The 27284-nt window shown below is 38.7% G+C and overlaps 2 protein-coding genes across 4 annotated transcripts; one reads left to right on the top strand and one right to left on the bottom strand.

The window, feature by feature from the left end:
- Positions 1–2407: 2407 nt before the first annotated feature.
- Positions 2408–11428, bottom strand: LOC118006358 (ribosome biogenesis protein BRX1 homolog). The gene is made up of 10 exons (XM_034998979.1): positions 11253–11428; positions 8193–8304; positions 6711–6754; positions 5171–5241; positions 4846–4895; positions 4667–4740; positions 4454–4504; positions 4215–4316; positions 3058–3186; positions 2408–2816 (listed from the first exon to the last, which is right to left on the bottom strand). Exons 1-10 carry the CDS (start codon positions 11409–11411, stop codon positions 2547–2549), a joined length of 1062 nt encoding a protein of 353 aa, XP_034854870.1. The 5' UTR covers positions 11412–11428; the 3' UTR covers positions 2408–2546.
- A 119-nt stretch (positions 11429–11547) lies between these two features.
- Positions 11548–19833, top strand: LOC118006345 (cell cycle checkpoint protein RAD1). Of its 3 annotated transcripts, none has more exons than XM_034998967.1 (6): positions 11548–11724; positions 12221–12464; positions 13304–13412; positions 14731–14989; positions 16908–17006; positions 17331–19833. In XM_034998967.1, the coding sequence occupies exons 2-6, from the start codon at positions 12270–12272 to the stop codon at positions 17512–17514; spliced, it is 846 nt and encodes a 281-aa protein (XP_034854858.1). In that variant the 5' UTR covers positions 11548–11724; positions 12221–12269; the 3' UTR covers positions 17515–19833. The 3 variants fall into 3 exon arrangements, with proteins under 3 accessions (XP_034854858.1, XP_034854856.1, XP_034854857.1); XM_034998965.1 differs by having other exon boundaries at positions 12200–12464; XM_034998966.1 differs by having other exon boundaries at positions 11998–12464.
- Positions 19834–27284: the final 7451 nt, after the last annotated feature.

Genomic DNA, 27284 nt, shown 5'->3' with positions numbered 1-27284 from the left:
GTAAAGAGAAGGGTTGGCTCTATTGCTAAGTCTATTGTACAAGGTGGTCCCTTGCTTCCCTAATATCCTGCCCGCTGCACAATCAAAACCAACCAACCCTAAACCTCATCAAGTTTCTCCACACACTACTGTTCAACCAACCCATACTTGAAATTCATACACCTGCCTCTTTTTCAAAGAAGGAAGATACTATCCCACCTTAGTTGGTTTGGCAATGGAGAGGGATTGAGATGTTTGAATACAGGTGAAAATGGAAACTTCCCCATTTGAGAATGGGACTGGCAGTAGGGGATAAAAAGTAACAAAGAATAGAACTTTTTCTTCCTCCAGCTACATCTGGTTTTGCTTACAACCTGAGTCACTTGGCTTTTTCCTCCTGAGAGAAAACTGTTTCTGCCTGTAACATTGTACAGAAAGATAAAGACAATTACACTGGATATAAATTTCAAAGGATTATCTTTATTAAACAAGTTGACTTCTAAATGAACATGAACTTGAAAGATGAATTCTCATTCAAATGAGGTACCCATATAAATGATCGTGAAAGGGAAGTAATTTGGGACAGGAAAATATGTAGAAACTGATAATCAAAACCGTTAAAGAAATTCCACTAAAACTCTATATAACACACACCTCAGAAAATGTTAAAAGTTTGGGTCTTCATTCAGACAACGTGTTGAGCCAGTTTATTTTATAACCTGTAATTAACTTCTTGGGATGTGGGTGTTTAGATACAAATCCTGAATACAACTTTTCATCCCAGGCTATATTCAATTGCTTAATAAATAAGCTTTTTCTCCGCCTGCATTTAACCAGAATTGGCCTTCATTACCCCCACCCAAGTATTTAAAGTGAATCTCTGAACTGAATCACCTGCTTAATATAGATTTCAAGATAAGTAGCCTGATTTAGACTATTTCAAAATAAGGTGGCCTAATTGTACATTCAAGGTTTCTTTGAAGAAAATTAAAAATGAAATATAATGGAAAATTGATTGTTCTGCCTACAGATTCAAAATAAAGAACAAAATTAAAATACAAGTGAGGAACTAGGAAAGATGTCTAGAATGACCCTGCCATAGAAGAGCTCTTACAAATTTGTAGATGACTACCACACAAAAACAAGATTAGTCCCAAAAAGGGGTATTTTTTTAACCTACCAAATTGACAAAAAATTATTTCACTGTTGTCAAGGGTACAATAAATGAACACTGACCTCTGGTGAAGTAACAGTATTTAGGGGAACAATCAAAATTTCTTAATGTTCACATCTTTTGACTTGAATTCCACTTATAGGAAACCACAAGGGTGGTATAAATTTGTCAAGAAATGTTTACCTTATGGTAAACATTCAGGTATGGCACCCATACCTGAAATACTATCCCATAATAAGGGACAGATCGTACAGCTATAGCAGAGTAGAATACTGTGCAATTACTAGTCATGTTGTATAATAAAGACACGGGGAAGTGATTAATATGAAATAAAAATAAGTGGGTCACAAAACACCACACACTTGATCCAATCCTATGTTATATGTGCATATGTATCAGTCTCTCTCTTACGCAGCCACCTACCTGTCCACGGCCACTAGCACCCAGAATCTTGTATTTCCTTCCTACTAAACTGACCTCCAGGAGGGTAAGCCCCGTGCTCTTCACCTCAGTTCTTTCATCAGGGGAAAAACTCAAATGTTCCAGTGCCCTCCAACTATTATTCCTTATTTCTTCCTTTTACTATTAAATTATCAAGTCATTTATACCCACTGCTTCTAAATTAAATTTGTAATCTACAAATACTTTCAACACATGTATTAAGTCATTTGATTCTCAAAACCTAAGAAGTATTGTACTTTTTTTTAAAAAGAGACAGAGAGTGAGAGAGCAAGAGCACACTCCCACAAGGGGGGTGGGCAGAGAGAGAAGCAGACTCCCCACTGAGCAGGGAGCCCAATGATGCAGGACTAGATCCCAAGACTCTGGGACCATGACCTGAGCCGAAGGCAGACACACCGAGCTACTCAGGTGCCCTACTGTACTTTCTTGAGGTGAGAAAACAAGATCAAGGATTGGCTTTTCCAAGGCCTCATTCATTGGTGACTCGGGGACTCCAACCTCAGTAAGATGCCTTTTATTTCTACCAGTCTATCTGCACTTTACCATCCGAAACTAAGCTCTCAAAAGTGCCTAATTCATTGTTTTAAAAGTAATAATGACCCAATAAATCTGCTTGAATTTCAGCTTTGCTAAACCCCAAATTTTAATCCAAGAAAACAGGCCTAAACCTGAGGTGAGCTAAATTTTTAGTAACACCAAACAAGCTTTGAAAAAAAAAAACAAAAAAACAGAAATTAACTGATGAGTTCTAAATATCACTAATGGTGATATTTAGAAAAACATACACACCACGGAAGCCACAAATTTTAATTTGATTTTTGTCTTAAATGCCACACTAATGAGATACAAGGTAGTCCTGGATAATAAAAAGTATTTACACATTGAATACAAAATAAATATAAAATTACTGAAAAGTTAGTTATCCACTGATTCATTTTGCATTCCCACTGTTCATCTTCTGTTTCATTTTTCTTTGCCTTTTGTAAATCCTTTTCTTTCTTGCTTTCAAATCAACTTTCGGCTCTGGTTTTACCCACTGTATTTCTATCGGCTTTTCCTCAGCTGGTATAACAAAAACATCTGCAGTGGGATCATGTGGAAGAATAGTCTTTGGTTCTTTCTTTTTCATTTTCTGTGCATCCTTCACTTGTTGTTTCTCTTTGTATTTTGCAGCTGTGATGGATCTTATGATACGCCGATGCTAAAAACAAAAAAATATCAGATGCTTTCAAAATAAAAACATACTACATATGGTGAGGACATTCACTTATGAGTCCTATTTTCCCTTCACTTTTGTCATTAAAAAAAAGTAGTAATTTGCAAGACTGTATGCAGCAAAAAAACAAATTTAGTTTCACAGTTAACAGAAATTGCTTGACAGAATCATTTTGGCCAGAGAGTTCTGGGCATCCAGGGACCACTGAACAACAAAAATAGCTTACCATGTTTGGTGACTGGTAGTGAGGATTTTCATATAAAGTTGGTCCTCCAAAACTTCCCTGGAAAATCTTTATGAGATTTAAGACAAAGCGAGGTCCTACTTCTACAAGAGCAGCATCTTCTTCTATGATCTTCAATAAAAGGAAACATTTCATTTTGGTTTGGATATACTATTCCTCAAAGTTAGGCTATAACCTCATTACAAATATGCCTAAAACAAGTGAGAACCAATTAAATTAAGGTGGAATGTATTTTCTGAAATATATTACTAGTTATGGGTAATTGTCATGGGAAAATACTAACTTTTTTTCAGGGTGTTCTTTCAAAATTGAGTAATTTCAATTTGGTCCTTATCTTGCTTCTCACAGTGCACATACTGAATGAATTTTAAAATGAATTTTAAAAACTGCTACCACTGTAACAGAATGTATTAAAGCACCCTGTTGAGAACCCTTTTAAAATTTAAGTCAACCCCTAAATTGTATTTAGACATCTAATTCAAATTAGATTAGATTAGTATATAAAAGGATACATGGCCAAATTTATTTTTGAATGGCTCCTGATTGTGGAATTAAGAGGCAACTTCTGAACTACAAATACTAACACAACACTGTTGGTTCAGGTATGTCTGCCCTCAGAGGCTAAGGGGCTATGTTTAACTCACACTGCAAGGTATCCAACAACCCATGCAGGAAAGAACCCAGATTACTTCACATGCTGTTCTTTCCACCTCTCTACCTTTCTGACTTCTTATCCTGCCAAACTCTTGCTTCAAGATTTCCAGAATCACTTCTCCTCCTAAATGAGTCGCTGTATGACTCATCTCACAGTTCTCATTGAATGCATTCTACAGGGATCATATTTTTCTAAGTCTTAACAACCTCCACCCCCAGATTCCAACCTCTTTAGAGAGAAACTTGTATCTTACTGAATATATAGTTGCATGTTAGCAAACCCTTACACCACACCAACTGATAGCCGTGGAAAAAAGTAAGTAGAGAAGTAGGTAAAGTATGAGATAGTAGTTAACTGCTACGAGTCTGTGGGGGCAAAAAGCTATTTAAAACAAAAGGACTTATTATTTGCATCTTCTACAAATGCTATATGCTCTATATCCTACTTCATTTCAAAGTGTAATTAAAAATTAATTAAAGCTAACCTGAAAGTTCCGAAACCATATCCTATTATCCAAAATGGTGAAAGTAAACACATGGTCCACAAATGGTTGGCTTTTGGGATGATATCGTGGTGTACTAAAGATCTAGTTAAAAAAAAAAAAAATGTTAATTTCTCATTCTAGCGCATATCATGTATGTTTTAGACTCAAGAAATTAACAAAAAGTCCAAAGGAGACACTCATTTATATTACTAAAAATACTTTCTAGAAAAGATATTTACCTGAATTAAGAGTTCTTTTAACAAAGCATAATGTGGTAATTCATCAAAAGCCTATAAAAATAAAGTGAACATATCATTTACAACAGCAGTGTTTTGTTTAAAATTGTGGGTTTTTTGAAATTTTAACTAAATTGAATTACACAACTACATCCACTAAAAAACAACCATGCAGACTAAGAAGATTAGACCTCATATACTAAATGAGAAACTTACAGGGTCAAAAGACAAAAGGGGCCGAGAACCTTTCAAACAGTTTCCAGTCATCTTTAGTTCAGCTAGGGTATGGACTAGAAAAAATATAACAACAAAAGTAGTCATAACTTTGGCACAATTATCCCAAAAGAGTATTTTTAATTTTGTCTTAAAAAAAATCTTAAACTGAGTCAACTTACTGTTTTGAACGAGGAATTTAGCAGATGGCCCATGAGGTGAATTTGAAAGCCTGAAAAATAGGAAATTTTTCAACTAATGAGAATTTAGAATGTAGTAAATTCTTACTATCTCACAGTTTAAAAGACACCATACCATGTTTGTAACATCCACATATTTAATTTTCTTTAAAGGTTTCAACTTTTGTGAAATCAAATGAATTTGTTTCATCCCCTGGCCCCCTCTTTTTATATTAAAGACTGAAAGAAGTCTATAACCTAAGAGATATAAATAATAAATCCATTTACAAGAACAGTTCCACCTAAATCCTACTTAATACATTCTTACCACATATAGAGATCCTGTTTTTTCTTAGCTTCAAAATAGATACATTTATTGCAGTTTTTCATTTCACAAACCTAAACAAAGTATAAAAAAAGGAAGTAGATAATAAAAATGAGAACTAAAGCAATTAATATCTAGATTCCTCCAAAAATACTTAAGCAGGTTAATAGGCTACCAAGGTCTAAATCTAGGTAAATTCACAAAAAGAAACATTTAAAGTTCCCCTTAGGTATTCTAAGGTAAACAAGATACTCTGGCCTCTCTTCTGCTTACTGGGAACCTCTATCTTCCTAACATACTCCCATGTTCAACCTACAAAAAGTAAAAAAAGATACCCGAGGGATAAAGCACACCACAATTAGCCTCATCAATCTTAGGAAAATAAGAACCTTTAAGAACCAACTACATCCATTATAATGGTTATTTTTATTTTTAACTCTTTAGCGTTTTGATTTTAAGCTCAAGAAATTTAAGATTTTTCTTCCTCATCTGTACTATCATTTCTGTGATTTCCATTTTGTGAAATCACTAAGGGACTGGTGAAAGGCAGAAGTATAGAAAACGTATTTCAAGTTGAATTAAACTTCAACATCCTGAAGGTTTATATTACTATAATATTCATAAACTATCTAATACAGTACTCATCAACTCTCAACTACTTGAGACTTTAAACCTAACAACTTAAAAAAACTCTTAGGTTCACTGCTTTTGTTTCCTATTGGTCTTAGAACAAACAACAATACTTAACAACACTAAGCTGGTTGTTTTCTAGTCAAGCCTCAACTGCTGTAAACTCATAACTGGTTTTTTTTCACCTATCTTCACTTGAAATTATACTTGTTCATGGACTGAATCCCCCATTGGAATGTAAGCCCCACTGGATGACAGGGCAGTTTTTCTGTTAAACGGTTTCCACAGCACTAGAATAAGGCCATTTATAACAGAGGTTCAAAAATCCATGCTAAATGAATAAAATAAGCCTTTCTAATAGTGAAAGGAAATGAACTTAAAACACAATTCCTCTAAATTTTTAAAAGTTGGCTTTAAAATATAAGTTCAGTATCTTCAACAATACTTTGAAAATTAACCTATTACTAATTTGTAGTATCTTAAGAGCAATTACCACGTGTATCACCTTTAATACTGGCAGAATACTTTCTAAGATGTGTGGTTTTAAAAATATTTAATGGACTTTTATTTTGTACATGTTGATAGTTTTTTAATAAGTACCCATTATAAATTTAGCACTGTACTGTACATGAGAAAAAAAGAGATATAATCCTTGTCTTCCAGAAATTTCAATATGTTTGGTAAGATAAGACAAATATAAGAATGATCAAAAAGTAATATATACTGAATCACTAAACTGTGAGAATAGACAGTATATAAAAATTTATAAGGCAGATTATTGAAGAGTTAAGAAAATTTGTCTGAGTTACCTTTTACAATTTAGAAGTCACTGAATAACTGACTTATTGTTTAAATCAACTATCTTTAGTGTTCCAAAATATTTTATTTTACTTGAATTACTATCTAAAATTACCTCATTAATGACAAATAACTTGTCTTTACGATCCATTTTTGTATCTATAAAAAGAAAAAAAAAGTAAATTAAAGATTTCAAAGCTACTTCAAACAAATCATACATGCTTTCTAAAAAAGTATTTTTTTTTTTTTTTTTTTTTAAAGATTTATTTATTTATTTGAGAGAGCGAGAATGAGAGAGAGAGAGCATGAGAGGGGGGAGGGTCAGAGGGAGAAGCAGACTCCCTGCCGAGCAGGGAGCCCGATGCGGGACTCGATCCAGGGACTCCAGGATCATGACCTGAGCCGAAGGCAGTCGCTTAACCAACTGAGCCACCCAGGCGCCCTAAAAAAGTATTTTAAGTGTTTTTACAATCTTCAGTTTAAAAGAGATTTTATTTTCAAATTAGACCTAAAAACACATGACCTCTTTAAAAATCTTGTTCATTTTTTCTAAAAATGGCTGATTAGAAAACAGCCCTCGAGAATCATAAATTATGATCTAAGCAGTGTTTCTAGTCAACTTTACCTATTCCACAAGTCCCTTTCAAATATGGAAACATTCTCACAAACTGAACTATGTTCTAGGATTGCAGTTTAAGGAACACTCACTGAAGAAACTAAAATTTGAACTGAAGAAAGTTTCTTTGAATTCTGAATCATAGTTGTCAAGGAAATGGACTGAAAAAAACTGTTTCAGATTATCACAGAAAAAAAATTAGATCTCTTATTAGTTTCAGAGATATAAAGATACTAACAGCGGACCCCAGTTTGAGAAACAGGGGCCTAAGGAACAATGTTATTACCTGGAATTAAAGCCAAAAGCATCTTCCAACACAGGCACAAAAACAGCTGTATGATGGAACTGCCACAGTTCTAAACTTAAAACTTCACTTGCCTGCAAGATACACCACCGCTCAAAAGAGTATCTTGGCGTTTAGAAGTAGGCTGAGCCCCAAATTAAACGTGCTTCAAATCCCACTCTGGTCCATTAACTTTCTAATAAGAACGGGGTTTTTTGTTTGCAAAAAAAGCAAAGATAGTAGGGCACCTAGGTAGCTCAGTGGTTAAGTGTCTGACTCTGGATCTCAGCTCAGGTTTTGATCCTGGGGCTGGGAGTTCAAGCCCTATGTGGGACCCCACACTGGGTGTGGAGCCAACTCAAGAAAAAAAATGCAGATAGCAATACATGGCAGTCCTCAATTACTTCGAAGGGCAAACCAGCTCGTGACCTCTGAGGGCATTACAATGAAGGCACTCCTGGACCTTCAAGAAATGTTTCGATAATAGGATATCTAAGAAAGTGAAGGGAATATTTAATGAATTTTGTAAAGAATTTCTAACAAAATATTAATTGGAAAAATCTTGTCACTGTTCTGAGGCAACAGAGTTCTTTACCTGAAAAGGCTGAACAAATGACAAGGTTAAACAATGACTTCAAGTGAGAATATACAGATAACTTTATAAATAAGAACTTTTAAAGTGTATGATATAAAGGCACCTGCTTTAGAATGAGGCATCAACATTCTCAAGTCTTGCATTAAATGTCTTGTTCTGAAATTTATTCCTCTGGAAGAAAAGATGAGAATCCGTTCCTTATTTTTCCACTTGCCCTAAAGAAAAAGAAAATGTTAAGATTTTTAAATCTCATACTGAACCTACCTTGTTTTTCTTTTTAAAGATAGTTTTAAAAGTATCTCTTTCTTAACTACTCCACCATCCTCTAATGTATCAAGACTTCATCCTTAATTCTGCCTCTCTCCCATGTATGTAATTCAGGGAATTGAGATGTTTCACTATACATAGAATCTTTCCACCCTTGAATTCAGAACAAACTCCTCAGTCAATATTCCTTTCACAAGAACACTTTAATATTAATATTTACTAGTTCCTACCAGGAGTCAGGCACTGTTCTTATGTGGGAAGATAGTCAACAAGCAAGCAAATCAATAAAGACATGAAGGCAAGAACAGCATGAAACCCTTATTTAGATGTTTTGCCATTTCTATTCTGTATGACAGATAACCATAACCATAACATATCTGTCATATAGGATAGAAATGGCAAAGCATCATGGCATCATGTGATTATGCAAAAAAGGGAACTTAAAAAGTCCCCATTTTTTCTTAGTAAGACAAAATTTAGATCCCCTATCCAAAAAAGCAAGCTAAGATAGCCCTTAGTTCTAATAAAATAACACAGCCAATGGAAAAGTTAACTTCTTGTATGTAAGGTAAGTAGAGACACAATAATATTCATAAAAAGTTTCCAGGGAGTAAGCCAAACAATCCTGACAATCTCTCAGTAGTATTCACTGACCATGGCTGCCTCCCAGAAATGCTTTCCTTGGCTTTCTTCATTTTTGGTTTTTCTTCTTCCATCTCTCCAATTCCTCCTCCTGACTCCAAAGTGTCTTTCCTAGCCCTCTTTTGGTTTCTGTTCTCCCCAGGACAGAGTTCTCATAATCATTCCATAGCTTCAATTGTCAAATCTATAGAAAGGTAAGGAACTCTCTCCACTCCTAATAAACCAAGTATTTGACTTAATACCTCAAATTCAACTCTAGAAAACTAAACCTTAAATAAAGTTTCCTGTTAAATGATGCAACCATCATTTCCATCCCCCAGGCTTTGAATCATCTATTTGCCCTATTCTCCTATATCATAAGCACTACTAAATGCTGTCAATTTCGCTTTCAAAACAAGAAGATATCAGGAGGTGAAGAATGAAGGGGGGGAAATCGGAGGGGGAGACGAACCATGACAGACAATGGCCTCTGAAAAACAAACTAAGGGTTCTAGAGGGGAGGGGGGTAGGAGGATGGGTTAGCCTGGTGATGGGCATTAAAGAGGACATGTTCTGCATGGAGCACTGGGTGTTATACGCAAACAATGCATCATGGAACACTATATCAAAAACTAATGAAGTAATGTATGGTGATTAACATAAGATAATAATAAAAAAATAAATATACAGTAAAAAAAAAAAACAACTCTTAATGTCTCCTAATCCCCTCCCATTCCAAGTACCCACATTCAGATCCTTATCATCTCAAATCTCCTAAATGGCTAGCCTTCCCAGACAGGTGTTTTTCCAATAGGTTTGGCCGACAAGCACCAGCTTAGTCTTTTTAAAGCACTGTTTCAATCACATCCTTAACCTCCCAGGATTTTCTAAACAAACTCCAATACAACATAGCTTTAACGCTGGATTCTAAAATACATTTCTACTTTTACCTCACTATTGCCCTAAATCAACCCTACCTTTTAGCTAATCTGGCTCTATTTTCATTTTTCCTCCACATCAATGCCTTTGATCATTTTTTCTTCTTTGCCCTTGTATTGTTCCCTCTCATTTTTGAATACTAAAATTGTGCCCTTACTTTGAGATCCAGCTCAAGGGCTGATCCCTTACCTGACTGTCCTAGGGTAAAAGTAACCTCTACCTTCTGTACTTCCATAGAATTTCTCATAATATGACTCAGGTCATAGATACTACCCTATTTCCTTCCAGGTTAAGGGAAGAGTGGGAGCACTAACATTTATTGAAAATCCTCCAGAAGTCCAGCTTATTCTTCATAAAAAGTAAATCACATTTTCTTCTTCTTAATTTGCAGATGACAAAAGAGCTCAAAACGTGGACATTAATTATCTGTAGGGCTAGAATTTAAACTCATCTTTCATCCCTCAGAGCTAACGCCTTTCCTAGTGCTTGCCACCATAGTGGTCATTTATCACCTACTACCTGCTAAAGTACTATGCTAAGGGCCAGGAAAGTAAAAATAGAATCAAAATAGAAATAAAACAAAGACCATCTTTGTGTCCAAAGTATTCGACCTAGCTTACGGAAAGGAAGTTAAGCCCAACAACTTGTGTTCACCTTCTCTTGAATACAAACCACGAACTTACATGAGTTCTTAAGTTTCCTTCCAAACTCCCAACACTTCAGAAAGAAAGTCACATTCTAGTTTAGCAATCCCAAAGCCAGAGGAAAACTAACTTCGTACAGTACCTGACCTATATATAACAAGTCTGAATACGAGAAAAGTTCATTCTATCTAGTCTAGCTTTCATCATCCCTTAAGAGTTGAAAACCTGATCAGACAAGTCAAAGTCATTATCCCGAGGGCAGCAACTTTTTAAAGGACCGCCTAACAAGCTTCAGGATCCCTGACTGGCAGTAGCTACGGCGGAAGAGGGGGACTAGTAACTTCTGGAAGATATATACTCAACAGCGAGAAATAACTTTAAGGAAAAGCAATACCACCCCCAATGGCGGGAAATGGAGTAATCAGAAGACACAACACTGGGACTGAGTACCCCAAAGGTTGCTTCCCTGTGAACCGTTCCGAAGCCCGCCCGCTTCCTCGGCCGCAGCCTCCAGGAGACGGCCACGTGCATGAGAGCTAGCTGTAAGCGCGGTGTCTGAGCGGGAGGAGAGCTGAGACCGGGCTCCGGTAACAGACAGGCAACTTCGAAATTAGCAAAGCTCTCATCAGGGAGGTGGCCCCAGGGAAGGCGTGTAGAGCCGCAGGTGTAACCTGGATGAAAGCCCTCTCTACCTTGCAAACGGGGCCTGGGATACGGTCTCTCTCTTCTTCCTCCGCCTCTTCTGCCATGTCGCGCAGCTTAGCTGGCTGCTTGGCATCTTTTTCGTTCCTTTTTGTTTTTTTCGCCTGAACCGCCAAGCCTCCACGCCGCTTCCTCTTGGTCGCCGCCATCTTGCCTGACCGCCTTCGCTCTCGGCTTTCCTTCCGGCTCTGCCGCTCGCTCCCCTTTCCGATCTCTATGGTACCGAGCGCTCGGCTCTGCAGTCCCCCGGCTCGATGGTTCCTTTTTCCGGTTTCTGGTGACGCACGCGCAGCTCTCTAAGCCGCCTCTGTCTCTGAGGTGACGGTGGCCGAGGTGGCTGTGTGGTCTGCAAAGAGTGGCGGGAGCGGCTGCGTTTCCTCCCCAGTTACCCGGGAGGCGCGGCCCGGCTTCTTCGGTGACCTGGCTGCGAAGGGCTCTCGGGCGTCGGATCCCGCCGGAAAGGTAAGGTTTCCGCGCCCCGGATCCCGGGGCCAGTAGGTAGATGCCGCCTCTCGACGGGTTGGTGAATGGGGTTGTGTGGGACTCGGGGATCTTTCGAGGAATGGGGGCCCGCCCTCCATCGCCTGTTCTGTTAGGGTTAAGGTTGGGGGCACCGGACAGCGCAAACCCGACTCTGCGGGGACACGTAGTCCCAGTTTGGGGGGACTGGCCCTCCGTAGAACTACCGTGTTAGTTGCCTGTTTTCATTGTTCACAATTTTTCTTGTATTACTAGCCTCTTACTAAAGACGAGGAAATCGTAGCTTAGAGTGAAGAGTGATTTCCCCCCCAAGTGAGAGAGTTGAAGTGGCAGAAGTGGGGTGCAACCCCTGTCCGGCGGAGTTCGATGCCCAGGCGTCTTCCATTCGCCTCAGCGCAGGTTGACATCGCAGGCCTCGCCAGCTTTGATCCGGAGTTTTATTGTCGAATCTCATCAGGTGTTTGGTGATTCTCGGCAGCAAGCGTTGGCACCGGGAGCATCCCTTGGGACCAAATGTGCAGTGGACGATGCCCCTCCTAACCCCACAGATCCAAGACGAGAATGACTACAGCTTAGTGGCCAGCCTTGACAACGTCAGGAATCTCTCCACTATCTTGAAGGCTATTCATTTCCGAGAACATGCTACGTGTTTCGCTACTAAAAATGGAATCAAGGTTACAGTTGAAAATGCAAAGTGTGTGCAAGCAAATGCTTTTATTCAGGTATGGAAATAGGCATCTTTTAAGTGATTTGCCAACAGTCCCGCAGTTGACAAGTGGCTGAGTTGGGATGAGAACCCAAACATTGTTTCCAGAGTATATGCTCTTGGCCAATACTTCCCTTTTCCCTTTTATTGGTTATAATCTGTCATTACAAAGTAATATATGTATGGTTCAGAGAGGATTTCAGACTTAATCCAACTTTTTTTTTAAAGATTTTATTTATTTGACAGAGCACAAGCCGGGGGAGCGGCAGGCAGAGGGAGAAGCAGGCTCCCCACTGAGCAGGGAGCCCAATGCCATGGGGGGCTCAGTCCCAGGACTCTGGGATCATGACCTGAACCGAAGGCAGATGCTTATCCAACAGCCACCCAGGCACCCCAATCCAACATTTTTTTGAACACCAAAGTGCACAGTGTGACCTCAGGTATAGAGGGATAGATAAGACATGGTTCCTGTCCTCAAAAGAAATTGAAAACTAGTATCACTCATGCATTATCAAATTGTTTGGCTATTTTCCAAATGACTTTAGCCCTGTCGATGGGCAAAAAAATGAGACAAGGGAAAGTCATGTGGGCGATAGTTTAGATCAAGAAGCTAGATGAAAGACCTTTCATAAAGTTTTGCATGGTGCTGAAATCAGACCTTTAAATGCTGAGTAGTAGTATTCTAATGGATAATAGTTGAAAAAGCTTAAGATGTTTTGATTGGTAATCAGAAATTATTTTTATGGGGTTAGCACAATATTGTTATTTTTAAAACGTATAAAGTGAAATCTCGAACCTTGTATGTGAGTTTTCATTAATATATATATACATTTTCATGTTTACTTTTTTTCACAGGCTGGAATATTTCAAGAGTTTATAGTTCAGGAAGAGTCTGTTACTTTTCGAATAAATTTAACTGTCCTTTTAGACTGTTTATCTATTTTTGGGTCAAGTCCTATGCCAGGTGAGCCATTTTATTATGACACAAAAGCATTATACAGATGGTCAGAAAAATACAGGAAAAGTTATTAGAAGTAAGAAACATATCTTGGAAATTGCAAATTCATTTTTCACTGGTCACAATCATAGATTCTAACTTTTCACATTAATAGAAAGTGTACTATGGTTCTTTCCGTATTTGCAAAAGTATTTATATTAATCTTTTTTTAATTTACAAAGTTTTGGGGATTTTAAATTTGAACTGGCCAAGAGAAGACTTTGAATATGTGTTAGCTTTAACATTGCAAAGTATGTATTAAATGCTTCCTTTCCCTAACTTGTTCAGAATTACAGTTTAGTGGCCAAGAAAAACAGAAACCAATTCTCCTCACACTTAGTTTACTGTGTTCAAAATGTGCTTGCTTTTATTTAAGTCCTGTTTATAAATTGCCTATTTCCTGAAATGTTTAATTTTAAAATATATATTTTATTTTTTTAGGAATAGTGAATTCAGTTGCTATGGATATAAAATTATAAGGAATCCCCTGAAGAATGATTTCATTTCACAGGAATCTAGAGATTAGCTAGGGAAAGTTCAGCTGTAGTTCTTTAGAAAATATATTTTAATTTTGTACTGACAATTCCATTATTATTATACATTTTTCTAATGCAGCATTCCCTAGCTGGTTTTTCATAAAACATCTGCCTTCCCCCATTCCTCACTGTGGCTCTCCATCCAGCAAGAGAAAGCAGATAGAATGTCTAGTCATATTCCTCCTCCTCTCTAGGGGTTTGTAGTGTTAAAATCCACACCACCATGAACCACCCTCTCTTTTCTCCCAATTTGATCTTACAGTTTGAGGAAATGTAAATAATATCTCGCAATAGGAAAGGTTGGAAGGATCCTTATCACAGCGAATACACGGACATTATCATACAGACCGTATCAAAGCAGTCCACCGTTGCATACACTGCACCTCTGAGAAAGAGCATAGCCTATTCTCTAGTAATTCTGTTACTTGCAGTATTGGCCCATGTAGATTCTCCATCCTGAAAACTGTAGATATATAAAATCAATAAGCTATTTCTGAGGTGTTTTTGGCAAGCTGGAAAATGATTTCAAAGAGTTACAGTTTGTTCTCATTGCCAGTTTTATTAGTTATTGTTTGAATTGTCTATGCGTAACTTATCAGGGAAAATATACCTTTTTATAAAAAGATGCATACATATGTGTTAGAAATTGGGCAGAATAAAATAATCTTCAGGAATTTAAGTATCATTTAAGGAGAAGCGGAACCTGCATTATAAAGCTAAGCCCAACATGTGATTTATTTCCATTGCAGGGACTTTAACTGCACTTCGGATGTGTTACCAAGGTTATGGTTACCCTTTGATGTTATTTCTGGAAGAAGGAGGAGTGGTGACAGTCTGTAAAATCAATACTCAGGAACCCGAGGAGACTCTGGATTTTGATTTCTGCAGCACCAATGTTATCAATAAAATTATTCTGCAGTCAGAGGGGCTCCGTGAAGCATTTTCCGAATTGGATATGACAAGTGAAGTGCTACAGATCACCATGTCTCCCGACAAGCCTTATTTCAGGTACTTGAACTCAGGGCAATTATAATTAATACTGTAATCTACTCTTATCTCCCTCCTTACACATTTGCTTAGGATGCAGAACTTTTATTATCCAGGTTCCTAGAATTTTCAGATCTTTAGAGAGCTTTTACTCTTATTTCATACTTCTATAGATTGGGAAACCTGTGGTCCAGGAAGATGAACTCAGTATTTAAAGTTTCATAGTTAGGTAGTGTTGGTTTGTAGGTGAATAGCCCTGTCTCCTACTTTATAAACTAATGGTCTTTTCATTGTACTACTTACTGGTGTAGCTCAAGTTACATCACGAGGAAAATTTGGGCTTAAACTTTTGGCAAAGGTGTTTACATCATATGGTATCTCTTCTTCTTTCCTTTCAAGTTAGTATAGGATGCAAAAGGAAACAGATGTTTTCTATACATGGTTCATTCATTAAGTATCTATTAGTCACCTACTGTGTGCCTATCTACCTTTTTAAGCACTTTGGAAGGGAATGGCTTAAAGTCAAGGTGAAGAGAAAAATATGTGAAACAGCCTCGAAGGAACAGAATTGCATGCCACTAAGTACCAAAATACAGAGACACTTAGAGAATAGTACCTGAGTACTTATGGGGGATTGATCGAGGCAAGCTTCCTAAGGGAGGGCAATTTTCAGGAGGAATACAATGTCAAAAACTCTCAAGCTGCTCCTGATGTTTTGAACCAACAAATTATGAAATTTTCAGGATTAGAATCAATTTGGAGAGAGGATTTAAATAGTTCTTCTCTTTTTAATTACATCAGAATATTAAAAAGTAAAGGAACTAAAAATACATAAGGAATGAGAGGTATGTTGTTCTTTTTACATCTACTCTAGAAAAATTGCAGGCCCTTATCATGACATGGAGCAGTTAAAAATTTGACTCAAGATTGGTTAAAATATTAACTAAAATGGAAATGCTACCTAAGCAGTGATAAGAATTAAAATCTGGGCACTTAAACAGTGTATTTCAGAGGATCCCCACCTAAGTGATGTCTCTCAGCATAGGTAACTAGATAGATCGTGGTATCTTTCATCTCCTGTATGGGAGATGATTTGGTGGTGGGAAACTAGGAGTTGAAATTTTTTTCCAGATGTGTCAAATTTGAGGTGCCCCTGAAACTAGGGAGTATTGGACATATGGAGTTCAGGACATCAGTCTAGAATGGAAATTTAGATTTTGGAGTCATCATAATGGCTGGGTATGGACAAGATGGCTCAGAGAGAAAGAGCTTACTTTAGAGGAGAGAAAAGATGGAACCTGAGGAAGACTAGCACCTAGGTCTTCTATCACTGTGCTTACACAGTACTTACCAATGTGGTAACCCCATAGCAAATGATCAATAAATTCTTGCAGATTAAACAAACATACAAACATTTACAAATTGCTAAACACACAAACTGCTGACACTGCCAAGCAAGGAAAACCGTGAAACCGCCTAAAGAGTAGTCTGACTAAGATACAGAAGAGCCAGAATTCCGGGGTGTGGTGGCGAGGATGGGGCTCAGGACCCCGGGCTTCCCGATGAGTTTGATTAGGGTCTTCCATCATTCTTCAAACTCTCTCTCCTTTTATATGATTTCTGATTGAAGGATGAGGAAAGGTGAGTATCAGAGTAGAATTGAGGTAATGAAATTGAGGCAAACACCCCTGGATTTTGATGGATTCATGATGGATTTTTTCCAAAGCTGCTTATTAGTTGCTAGATCTTCTGAACTCCCACAGCATCCTGCGGGAATCTTTATTACTGTAATTGGTATAGTGTATTGTCAGCGTTTGTTTATATTATGTGTTTCATTCACCAGAATGAGCTTCTTAAGGAAGTGTCTTCTTTACTGAGATCCTAATGTGGCTTATTGCTGGACCAGTGAATAAATGAATTGCTCATTTTTTTACTGTAGGTTATCTACTTTTGGGAATGCGGGAAGCTCCCACCTTGATTATCCCAAAGATTCTGATTTGATGGAATCATTTCATTGTAACCAGACCCAGGTGAACAGGTCAGTTCTTAAAATATTCGTGATGAAGGTGAGGTTGAATATCACATATCTATTAAATAAATGTAAAACTTTCGATCTGTCGCTAAAGGTATAACATCCTAAAGATATAAAGAGTAGGGTGCTGGGTGTACTTGGGCATTTGGGGTTGTGATAGTGGATGAAATTTTATAAATGAAAAATACTAGCAAATTGGACAAGTATTTGATTTTATCCTTATATTTGTTACTTGGTAGTGTTTGGCTAATTTTTGTCCTTTACTTGGAGTTATGAGCACTGCTTCAAGCGTGTCCAAATAACAACTGCTTCTTCTTTACGCCTCTACAGATACAAGATTTCCTTACTGAAACCCTCCACAAAGGCCTTAGTCCTGTCTTGTAAGGTATCTATTCGAACAGATAACCGAGGATTCCTCTCATTACAGTATATGATTAGAAATGAAGATGGACAGATATGTTTTGTGGAATATTACTGCTGCCCTGATGAGGAAGTTCCTGAATCAGAGTCTTAAGTATGGCCTTCCCTGTGGCTTCTACGTGAACATTCATGATAGGTCACATCCTCATTCTGGGTATAGTATCTCCAGGAGACTGGGTTTTCTAAAGGGAAGAAGCATGGAGGAGACGCAAACAAGGTCCATGTACCCTAATAGTTGCTGTATATTTTGTAAGTAAATGTTTTCATATAGTCATGGATTACCCACTACTGGGCTGTCCTTTGGTTCTGTCTTTTGAACTCATCATTATGAGCCAAGATGAATAATCTATTTAAGTCAGACATTTCAAGAGTCTAAAAATTTAAAGTTTGATGAATCCATACCTGAAATATTCTTTTATTTATTTACTATTAGAAAGAGCAGCTGCATATGGGCATTGCTTATTAGTTTGAATTCCGAAGAATATATCTTAACAGTGGTTCTCAAAGTGTGGCATCTAGACCAATAGCATCACCATTACCTGGAAACTTGTCAGAAACTCTGGAGGTGGGCCAATAATCTGTAGCTTAAGAAAACTTTCCCCCAGGAAATTCTGATGCATGCTAATGTTGGAGAACCACTGTTTTGAAGGATACTTTTTTTGTTGTTTTAATAGCATTTAATTGCACTGAAGTGATTGCTTTTACATGTGATTTCTTCCCAAATGTTCTGAAGTTTAGGCTTTGCCAAACAAGTCTGAGTAATTATATGATTTATTTTTAAAGTATACATTTTAAAGAAATCTATGAACAAGATATATAAAACAGTCTTCAGAGTTGAGTTACAGGATTTCTTCTTGTTCTCTGCAACTGTTCAGTGCAGTAAGTACTTTATAAGTACTTATTAGATAACTTCTGTTTGCCTATAAGAGTTTCTCATCCAAACCAAGATGTAGAAAATCAGTTATTAAGTGATTTTGCACTTTCTTGGGTAGTTTTCCATCAATTTTTATGGCATGTGGATATTTAATAAAATGAAATACTAAAATTATCTGGCTTGTTTTCTAGTAGAAAAAATATATAACTAAAATAAAGTTTCCTGTACCGTGTGATACAGATCAGTGTTGGGCAGGCACCATTGGCCTTTGTGGGTGGGACAGTTCTTCATGGAGAAAAAACTCATCCCATTGCAGGATTCATTTAGCCTCCTTGGCTCCTACCCACTGATGCCAATCCTTGTGACCTGTGACCCCCACCCCCCGCTACTGATGGTTAAAAACCATTGAATAATATTCATCAAAAACATTCATCAAAGGGGTATATGGGTATATTTGGAATGCCTTACCTTAAAATAGGCCACATGGCATGAGAGGAGATTGGTTTGGAGAGTAGTTCAGCAAAGCACTTCAGGGAAACACTCCCCCAGAACAGCTGTGGGCTCTGCTCCCCGGGACATGGACAATTCTGGGTGTCTAGCTCAGAGTGACTCCCTGATAACTACTGAGCCCCCCAAGTCATCTCAGGATGCCGGCTGGCACAAAAAGAGTTAGAGTTTTGTAAAGTATAGTATATGTTCAAGAAGGAAATGAATGACTCTACTAAATGTTGTGTAAATTTTTTTTTTTAGATAAACATCAAAAACAGAACAAATATAAAACGTAATTATGAAAATATTTAATCAGTTTCAAGGACTATAATTTTCCTTTAAAATAGGGCAGTTATTTTTGGGTTTTGTTCACTGGTATGTCCTGTACCTAGAACAATGCCTAGTATGTAACACATTCAGTAAATATTTGTTAGATGAAAGAACCTCCATTTCAGATTATCTTTTAGCATCTTATTAGTCACTATAATTTCAGTTATTTAGCTCTGAATTGATTTTGGTCTAATGTATTTTTTGAAAGTTAGACCTGTAAGGATTTAAAATATATATTGGTTTAATAGGGAAAGATTGACTTTTTGCACATTTAAGACCATTTTAGTTGCACATATCTTTAGCTGTTTAGAATTCATAAGCTAATGAATGTAATTCTTTCTCCATCAGTCTAACAGGAAGCTACCGATTTAACACAGAATTTCCTATTCAGTGTGTTCTCTTGGACCTAGGAATTACTAGTTTAACTTTGTTCAAATTCCTATGACAGTCCGCTAGGGGGAGTGCTTTCTCAGGCCAACCAGACGCACTGGTGACTACAAATTCAAGTGTCACACACAGAAAAATAGAATCTTATTTTTCAGACCTTTAGTTTTTTGCCTTTTTGAAGTTTATCTCATTTTCTTACTAAATTGAGCTTATTACGGGAATGGGTAGTTAATCTTTTTCTCCATTTTTAATGTTTTTGCCTGTTTGATGATGGTGTGTTTCCACCTGGATTGATGAAATGATTTAAAAAGCAAAATAAAATGATTTTTGAAATTCTGCTTTTCTAATAAAAATAAATCTTGTAACACAATCACTTTTATAAGGAGCCACTGAGTTTCTACAGTGCATCAAGTAGTGCTGTTAAGAATTCATTACAGTTCCTGAAAGGGCAGCGTGTAGCATTCGTAACAGCTTAGGCTGGGGGGTTTTTCGGAACGGTGTACTCCCTTCTTCTGTTCCCTGTCTTCACACCGACTTCCCCTTGTCCCCACCCGAAACAAAATCTCCTGGGTCCTGAGGAATTGGGGAGATGGTCTGGTTTTTCTCTCCTACTTCTGGCGTAGGTAGTATTTGCACACACGGGTTGGGTTACGCGCACAGCCCGTGCAGAGGGCAGCTGTCACGTGGGTCTCCCGCATGGGAGTGACAGCGCCCCATCAGAAAGGCCACAGGCTGCCATTCCATGGGCTTGTGCTATCCATATCGCAGTCCCCACCAGAGATTTCCATGATGAGGAGAGTAAATGTTTAAAGTAGGTTTTACTTTTGAAATTAATAGCTCACTGATCAATCCAACAGATGATAGTAGTGGCTGTCCTTGGCAGAACGAGAGGCTGTGTGAAACGATTAAAGTCCGTCAGAGTAGTTCCCTGTGCTTGCGTGGAAAACACACGAGAGTCTAGTGAGGCTTGTAGCCTGTACGTTTGGGCTTGACCCCTATAGGGTCTTGCTTCCTGCCATTTTGTCCAAGGATTTCTGGTTGCTTGTTGCTGACTGGATTAGGACAGTCTCACCTCTGGAATATTGTCAAGTTTGCCTTACATAGGCCTTTTGTGGGAACTGGTGGGTGAGCTACTAAAACAGAGAAGTGGGGCTTCACCTAAAGGAACAGGCTGCATAAACTGTTTGCATGCTTGCTGATAAATGTTTATTAAAATCTGTATGTGGGACAGTTTGATCTGGGCTTGGTTTTTTTTTCCTTGTCTGATTTGGCATAGAGATTGTAGGAAAATAGCTAACCCTCATCCACCTCAAAAATTTCAGTGCCTGTTAGCTAATTATTTTTTCTTTTTTTATTATTATGTTATGTTAATCACCATACATTACTTCATTAGTTTTTGATGTCGTGTTCCATGATTGTTTGTGCATAACACCCAGTGCTCCATGCAGAACGTGCCCTCTTTAATACCCATCACCAGGCTAACCCATCCTCCCACACCCCTCCCCTCTAGAACCCTCAGTTTGTTTATCAGAGTCCATCGTCTCTCATGGTTCGTCTCCCCCTCCGATTTCCCCCCCTTCATTCTTCCCCTCCTGCTATCTTCTTTTTTTTTTTTTTTTTTTTTTTAACATATAATGTATTATTTGTTTCAGAGGTACAGGTCTGTGATTCAACAGTCTTACACAATTCACAGCACTCACCATAGCACATACCCTCCCCAATGTCTATCACCCAGCCACCCCATCCCTCCCACCCCCCCACCACTCCAGCAACCCTCAGTTTGTTTCCTGAGATTAAGAATTCCTCATATCAGGGGTGCCTGGGTGGCTCAGATGGTTAAGAGTCTGCCTTCAGCTCAGGTCATGATCCCGGGGTCCTGGGATTGAGCCCCACATTGGGCTCCTGGCTCAGCGAGGAGCATGCTCCTCCCTCTCCCTCTGCCTCTCTCCCTGTTCATGTTCTCTCTCTCTGTCTCTGTATCTCTGTGTCTCAAATGAATAAATAAAATCTTTAAAAAAAAAAAAAAGAATTCCTCATATCAGTGAGGTCATTTGATACATGTCTTTCTCTGATTGACTTATTTCGCTCAGCATGATACCCTCCAGTTCCATCCACATCATTGCAAATGGCACAATTTCATTCCTTTTGATGGCTGCATAATATTCCATTGTGTGTGTGTGTATATATATATATATATATACACACCACATCTTCTTTATCCATTCATCTGTCAATGGACATCTTGGCTCTTTGCACAGTTTGGCTATGGTGGACATTGCTGCTATAAACATCGGGGTGCACATACCCCTTCGGATCCCTACATTTGTATCTTTGGGGTAAATACCCAGTAGTGCAATTGCTGGATCGTATGGTAGCTCTATTTTCAACTTTTTGAGGAAACTCCATACTGTTTTCCAGAGTGGCTGCACCAGCTTGCATTCCCAGCACCTGTTAGCTAATTTAAAAAGAATCTGAAGGTTGTGAATGACCTTACTCAGATCTGTTAGAAACATCAAGTGTTTGATTGGGGTGGATTATCCAGATTGCTGGTTCCCAATGAATGAATTTAGAAAGTGGCTTAGTTCTCATCCAGAGTTTTCCAAAAGAGAATGCAAGTTTATATTCAGTTTTACTGAGTTGACTATTTCCAAGGTGGTTTCTTAAAACTTGGGGATTTCACAAAATACTAAAATTTGAAAACTTTTAGAACCGACATAAGTAACAATATTTTCTCAGGTATGAGGATATTTAAACCATAGCCACCATTCATTATCACCACCGTTTCATTAAACAATTTAACATCAAAATTTCACAAAATGGACTACTAGCAACTTTACACTGACAATAAACACTGGGAATATTTAAGTGTTTAAAACTAATTTCAAATGCAATAAAAGGATCACACCAATAACGTTTTGCAATGTTACACTTTATGCTATTTTATTGATACAGGTTTGTCAGTCTGGAGATCTTAAGACGTTTGGGGTCCCCCAAAATAATTTTAGTGTTATGCAAAATGGAGTCCAAATGGCCACTTCTGTCTAGTACTTTTGTTTTTTATCACAGTCATTGTTGAAAACCCATTTTCATCTGGATATGTGAAAATGGAAGCAACTCTTCTGAGGCTACTTTAGTCAATTCAGAATATTCTGCGTAAGAACAGCAGGCCTATCTCCAGACAGGGCTAAAATTAGCAAGGACAGACTGGGCGACCAGTTCACAAGCACTGCAGTAAAGGTCAGTGGGATACAGCTGCCTTCAAGCAGGGCTGCAATCTGAGACTTTAGCCCTGAGTGCCAAACTGAAAGCTCTCTGGGAATTAGCGAGGGGAGAACATAGCTGCAGGACGGAGACTACCAGTCTGTAGACAAGCCATTGGATTAACTGGTATTATGTGCTTAAGCCAAAGCCGCACACTACTCACCACTATACATTGCTTGGGTACTGGTTCATCATTAGGTTTTACAGACTGAACAAAGGACAGGTAAAAAATAATTTTTTGAATGAAGAACCAATTCTTATAAGCACTGAGTGAAGTAGAGACGTTAGAAGACACTTGGATCCCAAAGACAGTCTTTGAGCTCCATTAAATCTGCTAACCCAACTGAGAACCGATGAAAAGGGAAAATAAAAGTTTCTTATATCATAAACTCACAGGGATCTGATTGTTCTCCCTGAGTAACTTGAAGAAGGCAGTAAGGAATTTAATTTGAGATTGCCAATTTCTTTTCCTAGATACACATTTGTTCAGGGGGTAAGGATTTTTTTTTTTTTTTTTTAAACCTTGGTGAACATTCCTTCCATAAAACAAGCCTCCTTAATCCAATTTGGGTTGAGGGCAGCCTAGTGGGATAGAAGGTATAATCATCTATGATTCAGGAAGTCAGCTTTATAATCGCCAGGCTGACCTTGAACAAATCAACCTCTCTTGTCCCTTGTTTCTTCATTTATAATAAGAATCAAAAAGCCCTCTCTGACTCTTAACATGGCATGAGACCAGGGCAAATGTTTTCGGAAGATCAAATGTTTCTTCACAAGGCAGTTTTAGTGACCTGAAACAGGATATGACTAAAAGTACTTCCAAATAGTATATTAAAAGTCACCAATAAACTACTTAGATATTGCAGAATCTTCTTTAAAAACCAGAACTCAAAAAAATTAGTTATAAAAGGGAAATAAGAAAGGTATTGGAGTCCCAGTCACTAAAAAACTAAAAGCGTCGGTCTAAAAAAGATTTCTGACCCCCCCTCTCCACCCCAAGTTACCAATCAGGATCCTGCTTTCTAATGGCCCCTGGGTATTTTACCTGTAATGGTGCTGCTCAGTAGACCTTTTTTTTTTTTTTCTTTACAGTCCTTAATTCTGCCTTTGATCTGCCATTGCTATCAGCGTTGATAAATCTATCTTGTGATCCAGAATTTTTGTTATCAACAGGTTGGCTTTATTGTTGGCTATCTTGTATGGAGGTTTTCTCTTTACTGATAACAGAAGACCTAAAGGGAAGGAGAAAACCATTTGTGCATTTTTCTTTGTTCTTGCCATCTCGTCCAGCTCCAATCACTGCTTTATTAAGCTAGAAGGCTGGACTGAGTCTGAGGCAACTATTTCACCATGTGCCCATACCCCTAAAATATTGACTCTTGTAATAGGCCTCTAAAATGATTCTAGAGTCTTGGTTTTTCTCCCTAAAGAGCAGGGAGCTCTTCCTTCGATTCAGATGGCAGCCAAGGATGTCTTAGATACCTGGATTGCTTTTAATCACAGCTGAAAAAATTTGTCAAATTTAGGGTCTTTTATATTGTTCATAATTTTCAGGTGGTCTGTTCTCATGAACACACAGATTTTAGAGCCCAGAGGCCCTGTTAAGTGCTACAAAGAGGATCTATCTTCCCAAATTTCCAGCCATTAAGATTCCCATACTCTGATTTCCTAATACTGGAGAAGTTGGGCTGGAGTTAGAAGTAATCTGGTCCAAAAGAAATCTGGTCCAGAAACCTGGTTTCTATTAAGTGTTCTTCAGTCATCTCCTATTTAGACCTCAAGCCTGCAAAGTGTGGTTTTCATAGCCCCTATTTGCCTGAAAAAAAAAAGCATTTGTTCCACAGAAACATGAGATACAAAATTTTATGAGACTTTCCTTCTATGCAAGTTCCACTAAAGACAGATTCATTCTCTACTACTGACTGCATAAAACACAGAACGCTATCTGGCACTTTAACTTCCTTCTCAGTAAACCAAGAGATAATGTGATTTCAAATCTGTAGAAGAAATAGGCGCAAATTAAGTCAATGGCCCAGGGTCTCATAAACTCAGAGGTGGGCAGAAATCTGAGGGACCTCTGCTGGTGATAGTAACCAGAAATCTGCCTGGGGCTGCTAACCCTCCTGCCACAAGGTGGCAGGATTCCCCTGGCCTGAAATCTCCAGGTCACTGAAAGGACACTGATTTCCATCCACAGTGTATACATTATCTTCTTTGGGTTTAAGTAACTGTGTCAGACTGTCTGTTTCCAAGGGCTGATAAGCTCCAGCTCGCTTTCGGGATGTTAACCAGCAAAATGTTTTCCACGCCAGCTTGGTGGTAGCTTTTCACCAACAATAGTTACCAACCTTCTCCTTTTGCTTCATGCACCAATGTTGTAACTGGAAGGTAATAAACTCAAAGCCCAGGCTTCAGTAAAAATAAAAATAGCTATTATTTGTTACATACTGTAACATACCAATACTGTGGGGCGGGGCACCCTGCTAACCACTTTACATACATTTTATTTTCATTACGACACTGAGAGACAGGTACATTCTCATCTCCATTCTGTGGATGAGGACACCAGGATTACCTGCAGCTAGAAAGTGGTGGTTCTGGGGTCTGAACCCAGGCTCGTCTATCTCCGGAGCTAACTCTCAACCACCATGAATCATAAAGAAAAATTAGTTCATAGGGATGTACTGAAGTCATGTTTCTGCCATCAGATAAAATAGTTCATTGGTGAGGTAGTCATGTTCACAGACTTTATTATGTCCTGAAGTGGGGCCCAAATTCTTCACCAAACTACAAAAGCATTCTTGTACCCTCAGTTCAAGCATGTGCTACACCCCTTGCTTTAAAATAAAACCAAATCTTAGATGGTTTCTCTACTTTGGTTCTAAAGACTGTGTTTTATTTGCCAAAATTTAAGTCACTGACCATTTCAAAAAGAATTCAGGTATATATGAATACAGTGTTGTTGTTGTTTTTTTTAATTAATTTGTTCTCAACATGCCAAATAGGGAAGTTTAGTATATTAAAAGTTCTGAGAAGTCTGGGAAATGAACGTGTGTCACTTTGTTTACCCTAGTTTGTTTTTGCCTAAACTGATCTGCCTCTGGAGCCTTTCTCCCTCCTCCTCATAGTCAGTGCCACATCCCTTGCAATCAGCAACCCCTGCAGTACCCTCTAGGAAATGCTACCTTGTACAGCAGCCATAAAGAACTTACCATTGCTTCAATACACTGTCCTCTGTCATGCCTCAGGGCCTTTGCATATACAGTTCCTTCTTCCCGGAATCGTTTCTCTTCTCCACCTGGATGAACTGTTACTCGCCCTTCAAGAAACAACTCAGATGTAACCCTCTCAGTGAAGTCTTTAACCAGCTTTCTTAGATTGTCTCTCCACTCGCACTGCACTGAGATTTCTACTACAGGACTCACTCATATTTTCATTATTTCTTCATGGTTGCCTCTCCCACTTGGTTGTTGTCTCAAGAGTAATGACCGTGTTTTATTTATCTTTATTAGCGCCCGCATCTCTAACCACACCTCGCGTTTAGTAGGTGCTCACGAGATGTTTGTTGAAGGAATGAATGAAGATGAGGAAACAGACTCAGAATGTTTAGGCAACCAGAGGTCACGTAGCTATTTCATAGCAGAGTTGGGCCTCACACATGAGGTGCCTTCACTCAATGTATCCTGCTCTTGTCGCTGTACCCGAATAGCAAATCTGTGACAGCGGGTCAGCCATTCCCCCGCACCCATACCCCGGGACAATACTAGTAAATCAGCTCCACCAAACCCAGGCTTTTGCTCTGGAACATCAAGCATCGCTCTAGGAAACCACTAACAGAGTGGGCCCATGAGATGAAAAATATTCGATCTCCTTGCCCTCTTCCAAACTATGTCCTCCTAACAATCCATTTTTGTGGATGTGGCAGAAGGCTGTAGATTGTAGAATTCCTCTCCTGCTTTGCTACAGACAAGGTACTGCGAACTACCTCTCTGTCACTGAGCAGCCTCTGTTCCTCCTCAGGGAGGCCCCAAGGTGAGCAGCTAAAGGCTCCCTTCCCCATCTGCCCCAGTGCCTCCAGCTTTTCCTAGTAGCCTGCCTTGAACAAGCCGCTGCCCCTTGGCACCAGGATGCAAGAGCACATTTGCCTCCCACCCACTCATACACCAAGGTTTGCCCAAATATTTTCCCCCTGTATTTTGTAGAGGCAGTGTTGGAATATTTACTGGTAAATGCTGGGAAAAGAACAGGAACGCCGCAGCCGGGAAACCAGCTGATGGAGCATAAAGTTCATCACGAAGGTCTTGCCCAAGGCTGGTTTGGCCGACAGCACATCACCTATGCTCTGCCTTGCTGCACTGCTCTCTGGAGATACTCTCCCCAAATCCTAGTTTCCTCGGCTTTCCCTCCCTAGCCCCTCAGCCCAGAAGAGGCTGTTCTGTTCTGTTCACATGACCAAGAGGACCACAGACCACTAATCGATCAGTGGGCATTCCTTCTTTCTCCTCTTGTGAAGAGAAAAGGAT

The sequence above is a fragment of the Mirounga leonina genome, unplaced genomic scaffold, assembly GCF_011800145.1.
Source record: "Mirounga leonina isolate KUSES-001 unplaced genomic scaffold, KU_Mleo_1.0 Mir_96, whole genome shotgun sequence".
NCBI lineage: Eukaryota > Metazoa > Chordata > Mammalia > Carnivora > Phocidae > Mirounga > Mirounga leonina.
The sequence above is the reverse complement of the archived record's forward strand: the minus strand, read 5'-3'. Positions and strand labels throughout refer to the sequence as shown.

Excerpts from the sequence above, each read along its gene's own strand:
- LOC118006345 (XM_034998967.1), top strand. The coding sequence starts at position 12,270 with ATGCCCCTCCTAACCCCACAGATCCAAGACGAGAATGACTACAGCTTA. Across the intron at positions 12,465-13,303 it reads AAGCAAATGCTTTTATTCAG|GCTGGAATATTTCAAGAGTT; the intron begins GTATGGAAATAG and ends TTTTTTTCACAG. Across the intron at positions 14,990-16,907 it reads CCCGACAAGCCTTATTTCAG|GTTATCTACTTTTGGGAATG; the intron begins GTACTTGAACTC and ends TTTTTACTGTAG.
- LOC118006358 (XM_034998979.1), bottom strand. The coding sequence starts at position 11,411 with ATGGCGGCGACCAAGAGGAAGCGGCGTGGAGGCTTGGCGGTTCAGGCG. Across the intron at positions 6,755-8,192 it reads GATGCCTCATTCTAAAGCAG|ATACAAAAATGGATCGTAAA; the intron begins GTGCCTTTATAT and ends TTCTTTTTATAG. Across the intron at positions 2,817-3,057 it reads ACTACCAGTCACCAAACATG|CATCGGCGTATCATAAGATC; the intron begins GTAAGCTATTTT and ends TTTTGTTTTTAG.